The 18,955-nt window shown below is 47.2% G+C and overlaps 1 protein-coding gene across 3 annotated transcripts in view; it reads right to left on the bottom strand.

Annotated features, from left to right (window-relative positions):
- VRK2 (VRK serine/threonine kinase 2) overlaps positions 1–18,955 on the bottom strand; it is an 80,857-nt gene that overhangs the window by 41,402 nt on the left and 20,500 nt on the right. For all 3 annotated transcript variants that reach the window (XM_081001053.1, XM_081001051.1, XM_081001052.1), the window contains exon 8: positions 14,078–14,210. In XM_081001053.1, the coding sequence (XP_080857179.1) occupies positions 14,078–14,210 (133 nt within the window). The remainder of the gene's footprint in view (positions 1–14,077; positions 14,211–18,955) is intronic.

Raw genomic sequence — 18,955 nt, 5'->3', positions numbered from 1 at the left:
CCTTTATTTAACAAATGATCAGTAATCTTAGTCCAAAACCCAGCCACATGGTTTCTGATGGGGACTGGTCATTCAGAATGCATGCTGATGTTTTCTACTTTTAGTCTCCTTTTCTGATTTTCCATTTTATACATTTCAATAATTTTATAATCATTTTTTTACATTTCAAAACTTGACTTCCTTCCCCCTCTTTCTGCAGCTCCTTAAATTTATTCTTCATATTTTCTGCATATCCAAATTAACTTAATTTGCTCATTTATTCATCTACTTTAAATACATACTCTTATAATACATACTTTTATAAAACTGCAGGTTATTACAATAATCCTGCCAAAATTCTTATCTGTTTACAGTTCATTTGTAAATATTCAATAAACCATTTCCATCCTTTTATTACAAGTTTGTTATGTTGGTGTGATGGGACGATGAGCTGCTTGTGTGTAAAATCCTAGTCCCTCAGAGTTTGGTCAAGTTTGCAAACCTCTGTCTGTAACGGAGCCCCTTAAACATGGCTCCGTCAGTCGCTGGCAGATTCCGACAGTGGTTGCTTTCGGAATCGCTTCCAACATAAAAGCTCCTTAACGGAAACACGTCTTCTGGACTCTCTGCGTGACAGTTTCCGGCGAGGAGTGGGTGTCCCTACAGGAGGTCCTGAAACCTCCCCACTGTTTTCGCTGGAAGTGTCTCTGAGCCATCCCTCCAGCTCCCTTTCCCTCAGCTCAGCTCCTCTCCCCCTACTGGTTCCCTCTTCAGCTGCTGAGTCTCTCCCAACCTGTGTGAGCCCTTTCACTTCCCTTCCTTCCGATGGCAGTTCCCTGACATCCACCTCCCCTCCAGGGCCCCCTTCATCCCCTCTCGCCCCCTCCTCTACGGGCGGTGAGGAGGCAAAACCCCGGAATGAACTTCCTTCATCTTCCGATGTCCCGAACACTTCTCTCCACCTGTTGCGGTTCCTGGTCTCGAAGTACTCCTCCTCCTCAGAGTCCATCTCCCCTTCCCCTTCCGATTCCGAGAATCCTTCCAACTCCTCCTCCTCATCGGTGGTCCCAAAGTATTCCCTCCGGAACCTCTCCACAGGCTGAGGTTTCCTTGGGAACCTTTGATGGAACGTTTCTATCAATACCTCGTCATTGATATCTTCTGCCATTACCCAAGTGTTTTCTGACTCCGGTTCTCCTTCCCACGCTACCAAATACTCCACCTGATCCCCCTTCCATCTGGCGTCGAGGATTTCTGCCACATGGCTGCTGCATTCCCTTTCTTCTATGACCGGTCCCCGAGTGGCCATCCCTTCTCGTCCCCCCTCATACGGTGACAGTAACGACCTGTGAAATACTGGGTGCAGTTTCATGTGGTTGGGTAACCGGAGCCTGAAAGCCACTGGGTTGACCTGTTGAATGACCTCAAAGGGACCCAATCTCCTGGGTCTTAATTTCTTACAACCTCCTTTGAACGGCAACCCTTGGGTTGACAGCCACACCCTATCTCCCACCCTTATGGTTTCACCTTCCCTTCGGTTCTTGTCTGCCTGCCTCTTGTATTCTTCCTTCGCCCTTTCTAAGTTGAGTTGGAGCTGACGATGGATTGCTTCCATTTCTTCTACAAAATGCTCGGCTGCCGGGACACCCCATCTCTCCCCTTCTCCCCCTGGGAAAGCCCTGGGATGACACCCATAATTAGCCAAGAAGGGGCTCATCCCTGTGGACACATTCTCGGCATTGTTGTAGGCAAATTCCGCCAGCGCCAACTTTTCTACCCAGTCATTCTCTCTGTCATTGACATAACACCTCAGGTATTGCTGGAGGACCCCGTTTGCTCTTTCCGCCTGCCCGTTGGTTTCAGGGTGCCGGGCAGTCGAAAAGTTGACCTCCACCTGCAGTAAGCTCATGAGCTTCCTCCAGAACCTGGAAGTAAATTGTTTTCCTCGGTCTGAGACCACCCTCAATGGCACCCCGTGCAACCTAAAAATGTGTTCTACAAATAACTTCGCTGTCTCTTCCGCCGTGACTGCATGCGAGCAGGCTACAAAGTGGCACATCTTTGTTAGTAGGTCTACCACCACCATGATGGCTGTTTTCCCCTTGGACTTCGGCAGATCAGTCATAAAATCTATCGACACTGCCTCCCAAGGTCGTTCTGGGGTTGGTAAGGGTTCTAATAGCCCCGCCGGTGCCCGCCTCTCCCCTTTGGCTCGCTGGCATTGCTCACACCCTCTTACATACTCCCGTACATCTTCCCTCACCTTAGGCCACCAAAATTCCCTGGTGACCAACCACATGGTTTTGTGTTGTCCAAAATGCCCCGCCGTGGGGCTGTCGTGCAACTGCTTGAGTACCCTCCCCCTTAAGTCTCCTTCAGGGATATACAGTGCCCCTTTGTAATACAAAGCTCCATTTCTTTCCTCGAAACCCCCCTGGTTCCTCTCCCTCACCCCTAAGACCTCTGAGCTTATTCTGGGCGTATTCATCATTCTCTGTTTCCTCTACCAGTTCTCTTTGTCCCACCAATGCCGCCCCACACACCCAGCGGTCCTCTGGAATGACATGTCTCTCTTCGGGTGCTCCCTCCCCCTCCAAATATTCAGGTTTGCGTGAGAGAGCGTCCGCCCTAATGTTCTCTGGGCCTGGCACGTAACAAATCTCAAAGTTAAATTTGGAGAACTCCTGGGCCCATCTCACTTGCCGTTGGTTGAGCACTCGTGCCGTCCTCCAATACTCTAGGTTCTTGTGGTCAGTGCACACTTGCACCTTATGTTGTGCGCCAATTAGCAGGTGCCTCCATCTCCGGAACGCCTCATGAATGGCTAGTAGTTCTCGGTCATACACCGTGTAGTTCCTCTCGGATTTGTTCAGCTTTCGCGAAAAAAAGGCACACGGTCTCCACTCTGACTCCTCCTTCCCTGGCTGCAGAAGCACCGCCCCAATAGCTCTGTCGGATGCGTCAGTTTCCACTCTCATCGGTTTTTGTAAATCCACATGCAGGAGTTGTTGTTCCGAGGCGAAGGCCCTTTTTAGTTCCTCAAATGCTCGCTCCGCCTCCTCAGTCCAAACGAACTTCTTCTTACTGCTGAGACAGTCCGTAATGGGCGCCGTCAGGTGGGCAAAGTTTCGGATGAACTTACGATAGAAGTTCCCAAATCCTAGGAACCTCTGCACATCCTTCCTTGTTTTGGGTGTTTTCCATTCCAGCACCGCCTGGACCTTGCCGGGATCCATGGCCAATCCCTTGTCTGACAGGCGATACCCCAGGAATTCCACCTCCTTGGTATGAAACTGACACTTCTCCAGTTTCACCCACAGCTGGTTGGCTTGCAGCCTGCTCAACACTTCTCTGACGTCTCTCACATGCTGCTCCTCATTCTCAGAATACACCAACACGTCGTCTAAGAAGGCCACACAATTCTTGTAAAGCAAAGGCCCCAGGACGTGGTTCATAAACGATTGAAAGCACGCGGAGCCTCCTTGTAGGCCGAAGGGCATAACTAAATATTCAAATGCCCCCAAAGGGGTGAACATGGTGGTTTTCCATTCATCCCCCTTCCTTATTCGTATCAGGTTGTACGCCCCCCTTAGGTCCAGTTTAGTAAAAATCTTTCCCTTCCTGACCCTTGTCAAAATGTCGTCAATCCTGGGCATAGGGAAAGCCACTGGTTCTGACACTGCATTTAAGGCCCTGAAGTCACACACAAGCCTCGGCTTGTTCGTGTTTTTTTTATCCACAAAAAACACTGGGCTGCCCCCCACCGCCCTGGACTCTCTGATGAACCCTCTCTTCAGGTTCTTGTCAATGAACTCTCTTAGCTCCTGCATCTCTCTGTCTGACATGGCGTACAGCTTGCCTACAGGGAGCTGTGCCCCAGGGAGTAAATTGATTTGACAGTCAAAGGGTCTATGCGGGGGTAGTTGGTCAGCTTCCCTTTCGCTGAAGACGTCGCGGAGATCTGCGTATTGTCGTGGTACCTTCACGTTCTCCGTTACTTCAGTCCCTGCTAGGGTGGCTTGGGCCCCTGCCAAACCCTTTCCCTCTTTGCAGTGTTCTAAGCAATGTGCTGAACCAAAAGAAACCACTCTCTGATGCCAGCCCACCAGCGGATCATGTAACGCTAGCCAGCTCATCCCCAATATAATGGGAGCTCCTCCCAAGGTGGCCACATTAAACGCTATCAGTTCGGTGTGCCTTGCCACCTTCATTATCATTGGGACGGTCTGCAAGCTGACTTCTCCTCCCAACAGCTCCCTGCCATCGATCGTGGTCACCTGCAGGGGGTTGCTTAAAGGGATCGTCTGTATCTGGTGTTCAGCTGCAAACTCTTTGCTCATGAAATTGCAGGAGCTGCCTGAGTCCAACAGCGCCTTTATCTTTAGAGGGTGTCCGTTTGGCAGCTCTAGCGCCACTTCTATCACTAGGGCGGGTTTAGGAGGTTCTGGCGTGGGCACTTTCACTGCTCTTTGGCCTGGCTGCTGTGCCCCGACGGTGGCAGCCAGGCGTTGGCTTTTACTTGCTTCGGTATTTCTTCCTCTCCTCAAGCCTCGCCGTCTGCAGCGCTAGCTGGACCTCCAACACCCGGTACCTTTCTTCCAGGCTTGGACCCGCTCCAGCTCCTGCTTCTCCGGTTCCGGCTGGGTTGCTCATGATGCTTTCTCCTGCACAAGCTGCTCACGAAGACTGACGGAATGCTGTGATGGGACGATGAGCTGCTTGTGTGTAAAATCCTAGTCCCTCAGAGTTTGGTCAAGTTTGCAAACCTCTGTCTGTAACGGAGCCCCTTAAACATGGCTCCGTCAGTCGCTGGCAGATTCCGACAGTGGTTGCTTTCGGAATCGCTTCCAACATAAAAGCTCCTTAACGGAAACACGTCTTCTGGACTCTCTGCGTGACAGTTTCCGGCGAGGAGTGGGTGTCCCTACAGGAGGTCCTGAAACCTCCCCACTGTTTTCGCTGGAAGTGTCTCTGAGCCATCCCTCCAGCTCCCTTTCCCTCAGCTCAGCTCCTCTCCCCCTACTGGTTCCCTCTTCAGCTGCTGAGTCTCTCCCAACCTGTGTGAGCCCTTTCACTTCCCTTCCTTCCGATGGCAGTTCCCTGACATCCGGTTTCTTATTTTTTTCGCCATTTCTGTATATTTCACAGGTTTTTGTATCTATTCTTCTTTTCCTGCAACTTCCTTCTTCTTTCCATTTTTGGGCAAGTAACATTCTTGCCGCTGTAGCAACATACATGAATAAATTTCTATACGGTTTTGGAAGTTCTGTCCCTATAATTCCTGAAAGGACTTTTAGTCTCAACAGGTTTCACCTACACTGTCACAAGCAAGATTACATTTTCCCAAGCCAGAATAAGGCCTAATAGTTCCAGCCTAAGATTGCGGCACATCTAGCAACATTTGCTATGCATGCTGTGTTGACTTTGCAAGGACAGAAAGGAAAGGAGGGTAAATAGGGATGGTGGTTCTCACAATGGTCAAAATAATTCTATCCTCCTCCTTTATCTGGCCAAAACTAGGGATATATCATCCAACAGAGCATATGTCTCAGCCAGGATGAAAACACTTTGTGAATGCAGAAATTAAAAAGGCCCGGGGGGAAAAAATACTAAAAAGCTGTTTTGTCTGGTATGGAAAGGACATCAAACCTTCCCAGAGATAGTTCTGGAGTTAGGGTCACCTTCCAGAGTTCTGGAGTTAGGGTCCATAGTTCTGAAGTTAGGGTCACCTTCCAGAACTGCTCACCTAAATGCCATTTAATAATAATAATAATAATAATAATGTCCCAAGCTAGTAAACCATTGTGTCTCATTCATTTCACAGAACCACAGAATGGTAGAAGTTGAAGCTGATGGTAGAAGTTGATGTTCTTCAACATCAACTTTGTTGGACTGGTCATGTTGTGCGGATGCCTGGTTATCATCTTCCAAAGCAACTATTTTGGAACTTAAAAATGGAAAGTGTAATGCTGGTGGTCAACAAAAGAGGTTTAAAGAATGTCTCAAGGCAAATCTAAAAAAAATGTAGTATAAAAACCAACAACTGGGAAACACTTGCCAGCAAGTGCACCAATTGGAGAACCAAAGCTGTCATGGGCTTTGAAGACACTCGAACTCAGGACACAAAGGAGAAACGTGCTAAGAGGAAAGCACGCTTGGGAAACCTTCACTGTGATCAACTCCCAGCCGGAAACCTATGTTCCCACTGTGGAAGGACGTGTGGATCTAAATTTGGCCTCCACAGTTACTTACGGACTCACTGTTAAAACCGTGTTTATGGAAGACAATCTTACTTGGCTACTAGTGATCCCCAAAAAGGAAGAAGAGAATGGTAGAGTTGGAAGGGACCCCAAGAGACATCTAGTCCACTCCCCCACCCCCTGCAATGCAGGAACCTCAACTAAAGCATCCATGACAAATGGCAAATTCGCTGCACTGGGTTTAAAACAAACCAAACAAAAACCAGCCATCTTGGTGCTTTCCTTGCTGCTCTTCTACATTGCTTTGCTTTTTACGTGGTCTTGCAAGCCGCTTTGTGTCTCCTTAGCGGCAGAAAAGTGGCATCGAAATCAAATCCTCGTTAATAAATCTCAGGTCACTTAACTGGGATTATTATGCCGCCGCAAAGTTTGTGGCCAAAAGAGGATCTGAACCTTGTACCGAGTTAATCTTATTCATAAAGGTATTTCTAGACTGCTTTTCATTTTAAAACATCAAAGCGGTTTACGGCGACAGTACGTGAAACCACACAATCAAGGCCATATAAAAAAGCTAAAAACAGACGGCAGTTAACTGCTGTGGAAAGATGTGCTCTTAATTGCCTGCGTAGGGCAGACGGAATTGAAAAGTTTTCAGCTTGCATTTTACAAGCTGAAATGGAATCCGCCTGCTGAATCTTTTATCGGCAAGAAACTGGCCCAATGACCACTTAAAAGCACTATTTCTCGTTGTTATCAAACGAGTCTCACAAGCTCGGCGAATCGTCATGCCACTTTAAACCACTGTTAAGGAATCCTGGGCATTACAGTTTGTTAAGGGTGCTGAGAGTTTTTAGGAGATGCCTACACGGAACTACAACTCCCAGACTGGTTTCCCAGTCCATCCCTTTTCCTGGGGGACTCTGGGAACTGTAGCTCTGAGAGGGGAATAGGAGTCTCTTAACCAGGCACAGGCAAACTCAGCCCTCCAGATGTTTTGGGACTACAACTCCCATCATCCCTAGCTAAAAGGACCAATGGTCAGGGATGATGGGAGTTGTAGTCCCAAAACATCTGGAGGGCTGAGTTTGCCCACGCCTGCTTTTAACAGTGCTCAGAACCCTCAACAAACTGCAGTTCCCAGTATGCTTTGGGCGAAGCCGCAACTGTTTAAAGTGGTATCACAGTGCTTTAAATTTCTGCTGCGAATGTGGCTTCAGGTCCAACAACACATCTCTCATCACACACCGCAGCCTCTCTGCATATTTAAAACTTCGTGCCTGAGAATGCCCCGGTATCACTGCAAAACGCTTGTGCAGAAGTGCTTCAGCATCGCTTTGTCTAATTAATAAAAAAAGCATATTGAGATGAAGATTTCCACCTCTCTTAGGAAAGGAACAAACCTCTTAGCATCAGCTGTGTAATTTACTTGTTAAAAGCAATTGGACAGGAGAGAGCACCTGAACTCTTCCTCCCCACCCCACTCCACCCCCCAGCCAGCCAAGCCAGCCACCCTCTTACAAATAAACACACTGGAACAAATTTAATTCAGACAGTTCATATTCCTCTTATGTTCATCAATGATGGCAAATTAAAACCAGTCTCATGCACTCTGCGTGCAGGGTCCAGAGTATTTAAAAGAAGCTCGATATGTTAAGCGCAGTATATCTCCAGAGAAATTAGGTATTGACTGCATGCCTCAGTGAGTAGAAAATCTGCAAAAATCCATATGCCACATTGATCCAAATATTACTTTTTAACACTACTAACAATGTAACAAATTTTTAAGAGGTATGCTTGACGCAGGTATAATTCTCTTTAATTATCAAGGAACAAGCAAGGATGGCAACACTATTTGCACAACACAGCTTTCGGGAAAGAAAACGAATGCTCCACAAGATCTGGGCAGATTCTGGGATTAAAATTTGGGGTGGGAGGGAGAGAGACCCAAGCCAATCGTACGGTTGCTTAGACCATTGGTTTCAAGCACAAAAAATTGAATTTGGAGGAAATAAGAGCCCCCAATGCCAAGTGTTTATCGCTCATATAGCATTTTTATGGCTTTACAGCTATTTTATCACTTCTGCCGCAAGGTGGGCTGTGATTCTGTTTAAGACCGAGACACAAACAACCCCAGTTCGGCATGCAGAGGGGGGAGATTTTTTAGCAATGCAGAAAAGCAGTCTGTGGCAGAGCCAGTCCGTGGAGTCTCCTAGCTCACCTGTGTTGACTGACAGCAGTTTTCCAGGGCTTCAGACAGGGGACTTCCCTGGAGATCCCAAGGATTAAATCTGGGTCCTTTCATATGCAAATCACACGCACAGGTTTAGGAGCAAGCCAGTGATGCAATGCAGGCAAGAGGTGCAGAGGCAGGGAAGCCCATGTGCGTGTTCAGAGATACGGCACTGGACCCAAGAAGGGTTACGTCTTAGAACCCCCTTTTGGTGTTGCTGCTGCGGCAAGCGAGTCACTGTAGCAGGCGACCTTCACGCCTCACGTGACGGAGATGAAAGGAAAATGGAAACAGCCTTGTTATGACAGTCTATCATCATCGTGAATGGACTTGGATGCATTTTGAGACAAACTGGGCCACTTGGACTAAGGCGTGCAGTTTTCCAAAACGCCAAAAGGGGGTCTAAAGTGGACCTTGTGATTGATGCATGCTCCTAGTTTCTAGGCCTCCTAGAATTGTACATTGGGAGGGGACCCTGAGGGTCATCCAGCCCAACCCTCTGCAATGCAGGAATCTCAACTGAAGCATCCATGATTGGTGACCACCCAACCTCTGCTTAAAAACCTCAAAGGAAGGGAGAGTCCACCACCTGCCAAGGGAGACCATTCCCCTGTCGAACAGCTCTTACTGTCAGAAAGTTTGGATCTCCTTTTTTGTAACTTGAACCCCAGAGCGGCTGGGGAAACCCAGCCAGGTGGGCGGGGTATAAATGATAAAATTATTATTATTATTAATCCATCTGTGGCGATCACACAGGGTCCCCGGACGTTTCACCATCTATTGATCCCTGTGCCACCACTTTATTTCTCCCTGCCACTACCCAGGCCCTACCTGGGACAACACTGAGTTCAGTCAGGGTTAAATTGGAACATAAACTTCTGTTTATTTATTGCAGTTTAACAAGCGTGTGGTTTCATAAACGGTATCGGTCAATTACAATCAGGGGGTGCCTCTCCAGACCTATAACTTCCGCTACCTGCTCTCACTCACTAAACCACCTCTCAGATATTTACTTGTCTTCCTAGCTCCTGACTGTTCCTGACTCAGCTTATTTTGCTACACTAACTCAGCCTACCCACAGACTCTACCCCAATTCACTCCCACTCCAACCAACCACCCAACTCCCAACAAACTCCTCCCTTCGCCCTCCCAGAGCTGGTTTTATAGTCCCTCTGACTCCACCCCCTGGGTTCTGACTGGGTAACCAGTTTAACTATTTCACCTCCAGCACTCTCATATGTTAACGTCACACCATCCATTGGCTCAAGTCCTCAAGTCTGCTCTCTTCATCAACTCACTTCCCCTTGGCCAAAAATAGCTACCCCCACATATGCAAAAAAGAAAAAGCCCATAACCCATAGGGGTGGAGCACATTACACAAATGCACTCAGGCTGCGCAACTACAACTCACCACATAATTCAGCTATTTGAGCGTCTGCGGAGTAACTATTCCCTATTCCCTTGAACCAGGGAAACAGTGAGCGCTCAAACGCCATCCGTTCAGGAGCCGTTTTTCACCCGATAATTCCTTTCATAGACTAATGCAGGAGCCTTTTACAGAACAGGCCATGCTTGCCTGTCGCCACATGTCTCACAGCATCAGTGGACTTAACAGATTTCCACCCTCCTCATCCCGTTGCACGGGCCAGAAAAAGGCTTGCCCATTATGGCCCCTTTCCTCCTGAAATGCTTCCAGCAGGTCAAACAGTGCAATTGTCTCAGCACCAGAGAGGCGCAAGAGTCCCATTTCATTTTTCCTAATGACCAGCGTTAAATGACTGCAGGTCTTAACAGTGCTGGCAAATTATCAAGGCCCTCTACATTACATGGTCAATGGTCCTTTTAATAGAAAAAGCAATAACGTATAGCTGTTTGTGCCAAGTAAAACTCGTTAGAAAGTATTAGTTTAAGATAACAGTTCAGCAGCTATTAACGACCACAAATGTTTGCCGACGCGCACGTTCCCTCTTCTGGTGGGGTGGGAGGAAAGAGAGAGAAAGAAAAGGCCTGTCACTTTTTCTTAAGTATGGACATTATTGTTTATACAGAGCCATCAATGTATATGAGGCTTGAAGGAGGAGCCTTGGAGAATGGGCACCAGCTCAGTGGTCAAGGGCATGTTTCGAATGCAGGATCGATGCCCGGTTATCACCAGCTACAAAGTTTGCAGATAAAAAAGCTGGGAAAGATCTACAGAGCTGCTGCAAGCTAAATTACACAGTATTGGCATATATCTGTAATCTCACTTCTGTGCCGCATTTCTTTAAAAGGAGCTTACAAGAGGGAGAGAGGGAAGACGGGGGCAAGGCTAGCAGCAGGATACAAGGCATGGGTAGGCAAACTAAGGCCCGGAGGCCGGATGTGGCCCAATCGCCTTCTAAATCTGGCCCGTGGATGGTCAGGGATTCAGTGTGTTTTTACATGAGTAGAATGTGCCCTTTTATTTAAAATGCATCTCTGGGTTATTTGTGGGGCATAGGAATTTGTTCAATCCCCCCCCCCAAAAAAATACTGTCCGCCCCCCCACCCCAAGGTCTGAGGGACAGTGAACTGGCTCCCTGCTGAAAAAGGTTTGCTGGCCCCTGATACAAGTTATGCATACTGGCAAATGCACCAACACTGACTTAAGTCTTTAAAAGCCCCAAACAGCTTTGGCCCTGTATACTTGAAGGAGCGTCTCCACCCTCATCGTCCAGCCCGAACACTGAGGTCCAGCTCTGAGGGCCATCACTGTGTGAAGTGAAGCTACAGGGAGCTAGGCAGAGGGCCTTCTCGATAGTGGCACCTGCCTTGTGGAGCACCTTCCCATCAGATGTCAAGGAGACAAGTAACTAGACAACTTTCCGAAGACATCTGAAGACAGCCCCGCATTGGGAAGTTTTTAATGTTTGTTGTTTTGTTCTTTTATATTCTGTTCAAAGCTGCACAGAGTGGCTGGGGCAACCAAGTCACATGGGCGGGGTACAAGACCTGTATTATTATTATTATTATTATTATTATTATTATTATTATTATTATTTTAAGGCAAGCGTAAGCCAGCCCTCCAAATGTTGCTTATCTCCAACTTTCATCATCACTGACCATGCTTGTGGAAGCTGATGGAAATTAGAGCCCAACAACATCTATGAGAGCAGGAGAGTTTCTCCTAAAGATACCCTGAAGATCAGAAGCCACAAGAGATCAGGGCTTTTAGTGTGGTTGCCCCTGTTCTGTGGAACGGCATTCCTGCCGCTATTCAACAGGTGCCTGCTATCCACACTTACCAGAAACAACTGAAGACGTTTCTGTTCTGGCAACCTTTTCCAGCCACGTGAACAGGTCTCTGCCAGGGGTGTTAACTCAGCAGCACTCCTTTAATATTTATCCAATGTTACTTCCTATGTTTGTTCCCAACTGTTTCTTAGCTGCTTTTGTTGAATTCCGTGCATTGCCCCAAAGCATTTGTGGAAGGCAATATGATAACATCTGGAAAGCACATGTTTGCTACCCATGGACTTGGGGTGGGGGAGATCAAATTTAAAAGGTTTATAGAAGAGGCAGGGGTTTTTTGGGGGGAGGGCAGGGGTTGAAGCTGGTAGGAGAAAGAGAGGAGGAATCTTATTGGCACATTGGGAAGGAATTTGGGACAGAACTAAATAGCACCTACTTCCCCCCCCCCCCAAAAAAAGCCTCAAGTTAAACAGTAGTCAAAGTTTGGCAATAATCACTTTTATTTTTTTCCACACTAGCATAACATTAGAATTGACTTTGTGTCTTGCTGACATAGCAACTAAGAAAGTCGTGTTGCATTGACCACCATCGATTGCAAGCAATGCAGCCATTGGGGGGGCGGACAGGCTCGCCCAAGTGCCATATGTTTTCGATATTGACCTTTTTCTCTTTTTCTATGGCTCTTTGGGCCGGCTATTGAATTTGGACTGCAGTGTAATAAACAGCTGAGGTTTAATTAATGGTAAATGAATACAAGACACAGGTTATGACTTTAACTAATTAGGGAATTGTTGAATTAAGTCTGCCTTGGAATGCAAGGCAGTGCAATCAATATCCAATAAAAGGACTATGTATGTAATTTACCTGCAAATGTGTTTCCAATACCGTCAAAGTGAGTTTAAATAAGTAAGATATATGAAAGGCTACTGTGGGGGGGGGGGAGCTTGAGGGAGCAGGGGGGGGGCAAGAATTTTTTAAAAAGTTAACACTTCACATAGCTTGCAAAATAACGAGAAAAGATGATGAGCTTTGGGAAGTTTAATCAGAAACAAGGAGAGCCGTCTTGCCAAGAGCACGGCAGAATATGGTTGGAAAGGGCCAGAACGATCACTGACTTTGGCCAACTGGTGGCCTGTAGGCAGGAGGATTCCTATGTGTTTTGATACGAGTAGAAAAATAAGACAAGCTACAGATGAAGCCGCAAGGTTAAATCTCTGCTGAATTAATTTAGCTTGCACTCAGTTACAGACCAGTCCCATTTTTTTGTGGGGATTTTCCCTACAAATGTACGAATATTCCGCAGGTAAATTGTACACATTTTGTAGGCATTCTTCTTATACAGTGGTACCTCTGGTTACGTACTTAATTCGTTCTGGAGGTCCGTTCTTAACCTGAAACTGTTCTTAACCTGAAGCACCACATAACTAATGGGGTCTCCCGCTGCCACTGCGCCACTGGAGCACGATTTCTGTTCTCATCCTGAAGCAAAGTTCTTAACCCGAGGTACTATTTCTGGGTTAACGGCGTCTGTAACCTGAAGCGCATGTAACCCGAGGTACCACTGTATAGCAAAATGCATAATTATCATTATTATTTTGCATTCTTTTAGGGACCAAAGGTGCACTGCAAAATCTAGAGGTGCACATAATGCAGGAGGGAGGAATCTTTTTTTCCTCTTCAGCTGAAGGGCCACATTCCATTCTGGATGACCTTCTGGAGGGCCAGAGACAAAAGAATGTGGAGTCCTGAATTTAAACTTCCCCTTATACAGTCGGCTGGTTTCTACGCATATTCATCCTGCCGCCTCTGTATTCTCGCATCCAGGCAAGAAAGAATCACCATCAGAGGTTAAGGACACACACTCCAGCTAGGCAAATTTATTCAGGAATGGTGCCGATCAAGGATAGTGAGGGGCGTGGCCTGAAATGAGGCTCAATGGCCTAGACGGAGAGGCCTGGAGGGCCAGGGGGACGCCCGAGATTCTCCTTTCCCCGCGGTCTAAATTTGCAAGCAGGGATGTCAAAACAGATTCATCTGCTGCAAAAAGCGGACTGAACGAATTACTTGGCCTGTTCCCAAGTCAGGCTGGAAGCAGTGAGGGGGAAAAGAGTGAGAGAGTTCCACTCTACTACTGATCTGATTGTACAGCTTCACAGTGCACGACATCAAAGTTTACTTAAAGGCAGTAATTTCCTTTCTTTAAAAAAATGAAGGGGGAAAAGGAAGTTCTCTTCGCCTTACAGCATTATTCAAAATTCACTGTTCTGTATCATGCTTTCTCCCTTGCTGCACTCCAGACTGCCACACTGACTTAGGGGGACAGGAAGTCGCCACACAAAGCCCCATAAACCTGCTGCTTCTCCAAGTATGCTTCACACCAGCCCAATTACTCATTTCTTCTCCCTGAAATGTTTTTGAAGGGGTGAAGGAAGACCGGGGGAGGTAGAGAGCAACCTACCTACTCCCTTGTGAGCATCTAAGCTGGTAAACTCTATGGTCCCATTATGGCCCTTCTTAGGATTTTCCCGATACTCTTTGTGGTTCCCATCGGGACAATATCTGTAGGCGAGTCCATAATCAGCAAGATAAACCTGGAAGACAAGAGGAGAGAAATGAATGATGCTTTTGTCCTCTGGAAAAAGTATAACCTTTCTAATTAAGCTGGAGGAAAACGGTGGCTTGAGGAGACTCTCAGATCTGCATTTTATTAAGCCAAATGGCATCTCAGGATAAAATATGTCCATCGAGGGGCTGTTAAGAGCTACCCTCGCCCTCCTGAGTTGCGTGCCTCTTCCATACCCAGTCTTATTTCAGAGCAGAAAGGAATTTTTGTCTGTTTTGCTCCTAAGCTATCTTCTCTCCAGGTGGGGCTCCAGACATCATAAAGTGCAAGATGTCTTTTATCTGTCTCCATGCTGCTTAGGGGACCCCGTCTCCTCCTTACTAAACACACTCACACACGCAGGCACGACAGATCGTGTCTTTCAACAGCCAGCCCTTCGACAAGTTCATAACAGCTGTGCTTACAGAAAAAGGACGGAAGAGGAAAGTTTTCTGCAAACACCAAGCGTACGACATACTAATGTTTCCTTCTGGCGGGGGGGACAAAAAGGCTCCAGGAGAGAACATCTCTCTGTAGTTGGAACAGAAGCTTTTGAAAGTTTTCCAACAGCCACACAAAAAAAGAACCACAAATAATCCTGAAAGAGAAGGCCCCCTGGTTGTCAGTTTTGCCATGTCTGAATCTGGCAGCAATAAGGAAAAAATGGTAACCCATTAGGGGAGATGTCTCAAGCAAACCCAGCTATCTTCTTAGCATCTGATGGCCACCTTGCTGAGCACTTGCTTGATGACTTGGTAAACTCTAGGTTAGATTACTAGGTTATACGTGGGGCTGCCTCTGAAGACGGTTCGGAAACTTCAGCTGGTGCAGAAGTTGGCTGCTAGGTTGCTCAGTGGGGCAAGAAGGTGTGAGCGTATTACACCAATCCTGGCCCAAATGCACTGGCTGCCAATTAGCTTCCAGGCCCAATTCAAACAGCTGCTTTTGACCGATAAAGCCTTAAACGGCTCAGGACTGCAATACCTCAAAGACCGCCTCTCCCCATATGAACCTACCCAGACCATGAGATCATCCTCTGAGGTCCTTCTTTTTGTGTCTCCTCCATGTGAGGTCCAGAGGGTGGCAACATGGGAAAGGGCATTTTTTTTTGAAGTAGCTCTCCATTTGTGGAATGCTCTCAACAGGGAGGTTCACCTGGCACCTTCATTACGTAACTTGAGGTACCAGGCGAAAACATTCCTGGTACCCAGGCCTCTGGCTAGTTAAAGAATCAGTGTCCTCTTAAATTTGAGGAGGTATTGTCTTTGTCTGTTATCAGGTAATGTATTTTTGTGTTTTTATTTTGTAAACTGGCACATGATCTTCGGATGAAGGGTGATATAGAATTTTAAATAATAATAATAGTAACAATAATATAATAATAACGGTAATAATGGTAATAACTAGGGATATGTTGGGGTGGTTGGACCATAAAGAAGGCTGATCGCCGAAGAATGGATGCTTTTGAATTATGGTGCTGGAGGAGACTCTTGAGAGTCCCATGGACTGCAAGAAGATCAAACCTATCCATTCTGAAGGAAATCAGCCCTGAGTGCTCACTGGAAGGACAGATTCTGAAGCTGAGGCTCCAGTACTTTGGCCACCTCATGAGAAGAGAAGACACCCTGGAAAAGACCCTGATGTTGGGAAAGATGGAGGGCACAAGGAGAAGGGCACGACAGAGGACGAGATGGCTGGACAGTGTTCTCAAAGCTACCAGCATGAGTTTGACCAAACTGCGGGAGGCAGTGGAAGACAGGAGTGCCTGGCGTGCTCTGGTCCATGGGGTCATGAAGAGTCGGATAAGACTAAACAACTAAACAACAACAACAACAATGTTGGGGTGGGGATCCTGAAAGATTTTTTTCCAATATATTCCATCAATGTTTCAAAGAAGCTGTTAGAATATAGTTCCATTCCACCTATAGAACAGGCATGTGAAGTTGTTGTAAGTCACATATCTGTTTACTTCCAGCACAGTCTGCTGGGAACTTCCGCTGTATATAGCTTTTGCCTATGCTGTTTGCTTGGACAAGAAGGGAAGCAGACATGTTTTTCCTTTGTTCTAATGCTGAATAAAATGCTTGTAAATACGCCTTACATATGCCTCTGTCCGCCACTTCCATTGTGAAGAGTTATTCACTCTGCTCATTACAGCGTGCTCAAGTTTCTGAAGGCTTCTGAAGCTATGAGTCGCTGATTGACGCTGTTCCAAGGAGACCAGAGTTCACCCGGCTGCCGGCCGGTGGGCTGGAGCCAGCTGGGGGCCTGCAAATTGCCCCCGTTCCCTGGACACATCCCAACAGAAGCAAACACAATGTACAGCAGTACCTCGGTTCTCGAACGTAATCCGTTCCAGAAGACTGTTCCGAGTTCCGAAACGTTCAAAAACCGAGGCGCAAAGGGCTGGTTGCAAATGCAATTGAGAAAATTGAAAAACACGCAGCGGAAGCTGTTCGACTTCCGAGGCGCGTTCGAGAACCGAGGTACCACTGTAGCAGAAATATATTTGTTACTGTACACCGGGGCGTCCAGCTCCCAAGAGACTGCGATCTACTCACAGAATAAAAAACTGGCAGTGGTTCAGGTTGAAGTTTTTGAGCTTTTTTTAACAGAAGAAAGTCCCATTTGGGGGGGGGGGGTGTTCGGGTCAAAGTTGTTGAGTTTCTTTAAGGGAGGAAAAGTAAAGGGGAAAGGGGAAAAGTCAGTCACCAAAAGATCGCTAAGGAAACAATCTGCCTCACAGCGAAAACTCCATCTTCTGGTTCCAGCGATCATGCAAAAATGGAGGATGGGGCAAGGGGCCGGGGCCAGATGCTCTTATGCCACTGCAAAGGAGGCCATGATTGACCAGAACGTCCTGGGGATCGACCAGTCAATCTCAATCAACCTGTTGGACAGCCCTGCTGTACACCACAGGGTTTGGGGAACTTCTGGTCCACAGATGCCATCTGACCTGCCATAGCTCCTCCAGAGCATGGAGTAAGGTAAAGGGTAAAGGGACCCCTGACCATTAGGTCCAGTCATGGCTGACTCTGGGGTTGCGGCACTCATCTCGCTTTATTGGTCGAGGGAGCCGGCGTACAGCTTCCGGGTCATGTGGTCAGCATGACCAAGCCGCTTCTGGCGAACCAGAGCAGCGCACGGAAACGCCGTTTACTTTCCCGCCGGAGCGGTACCTATTTATCTACTTGTAATTTGACATGCTTTTCAACTGCTAGGTTGGCAGGAGCAGGGACCGAGCAATGGGAGCTCACTCTGTCACAGGGATTCGAACCGCCGACCTTCTGATCGGCAAGCCCTAGGCTCTGTGGTTTAACCCACAGCGCCACCCGCGTCCCAGAGCATGGAGTACAGTGGCCGCCTGAGCCTCCAGGGACAGTGTTGAATCCAGGAGCACCTGCAAGATGCAGACCTGCTCCTTTCAAGGGAGTGAAACTCCTCACCTGCCGGAGAGGCCACCCCCTGCGCTAGACTAAACATGAAAAGAAACGTAAAAAAAACAAATTATGGAGTTACAGCACCACGGAAGAAACAGCCCAGTGTCTTCGGAGAATAAGCACCTGTTAAAAGCTTGGCAATAAGAAGTGGACATTAAGCAGCAGCAGTCACTGCCCTTAAGGTTCATGCTCCCGACCAACACCTTCGAAGCATCACCAGCGTTAAGAAAATCACTGCATTAATTTGCAAGCTGTTAAGTTGGGGAAACTACTTTCCGCATCACTCTTTAACTAGTTTTGTGCTTTCCTGGCAGGCAAATCCCTGCCCTGGAAAATATATATATATATTTTAACAGCGCCAGCCTGACCTTGCTCTTAATTTAATTATATTGCTCTTGATGGGCTTCTTTCTTTTCCGTCTCCCTTTTCCTTTTCTCTTTTTCTACAAAAAAAAAGGCAGTCAGGCTATCTGGTAGCTGATTCTATTAAAATTACTGACTCCTGTTTGTGCCCCCGGCAGATTTACAATCTTGGGATGGCTGGTCTGTGTCTTAAAGGGGAGGGAGACCCTGTTTCTTGCTGCTGCATTTTCTGCGCCTATTTGGAGCGTGTCACCAGGACTGCAGCTTTCTGTTCCTGCAGGGGCAACAGCTTTTAAAGATTATACTGATTATATTTCTCACCTGACGACCTGTACAAACTGCAATACAAAGATTAAAGACTGGAGGCGGCGTTTGGAAATCTGGGACAAGGCATAAAGTTTTGTCAGGTTGACCGACTCTTATTTCCTCCCGTATCCTCTAGCAGATTCATGCTGCTTGCTACCCAACCTAGCCGAGCTGGAAAGACAATAATGTGTCAAGTCACTGTGACGGAAGAGGTGACTTAAGTGGAACTGGCTGGCATTCCCTTGTCATTGAGCTTAGCAATGTAAGAGGCAGCCTTGCCCAAATACTGCCTCCATCTAGGCACAGAGAGATTTGCTTTATTTTATTATTTGGAAATCACGAACTGTGGCTAGCCAACTGCAATTCTGACACTGCTTAAATGAAGGGGGGAGAAACACACACTTTAGAGCAGGGGACAGCAAACTTTTTCAGCAGGGGGCCGGTCCACTGACCTTCAGACCTTGCGGGGGGCCGGACTATATTTTGGAAAAAAATAAAAATGAATGAATTCCTATGCCCCACAAATAACCCAGAGATGCATTGTAAACAAAAGGACATATTCTACTCATGTAAAAACACGCTGATTCCCGGACCGTCCATGAGCCAGATTGAGAAGGCGATTGGGC

Source organism: Podarcis pityusensis, assembly GCF_964106645.2.
Source record: "Podarcis pityusensis genome assembly, chromosome: 3".
Taxonomy (NCBI): domain Eukaryota; kingdom Metazoa; phylum Chordata; class Lepidosauria; order Squamata; family Lacertidae; genus Podarcis; species Podarcis pityusensis.
Note: the sequence above shows the minus strand (reverse complement) of the source record. Positions and strands in the feature narration are given on the sequence as shown.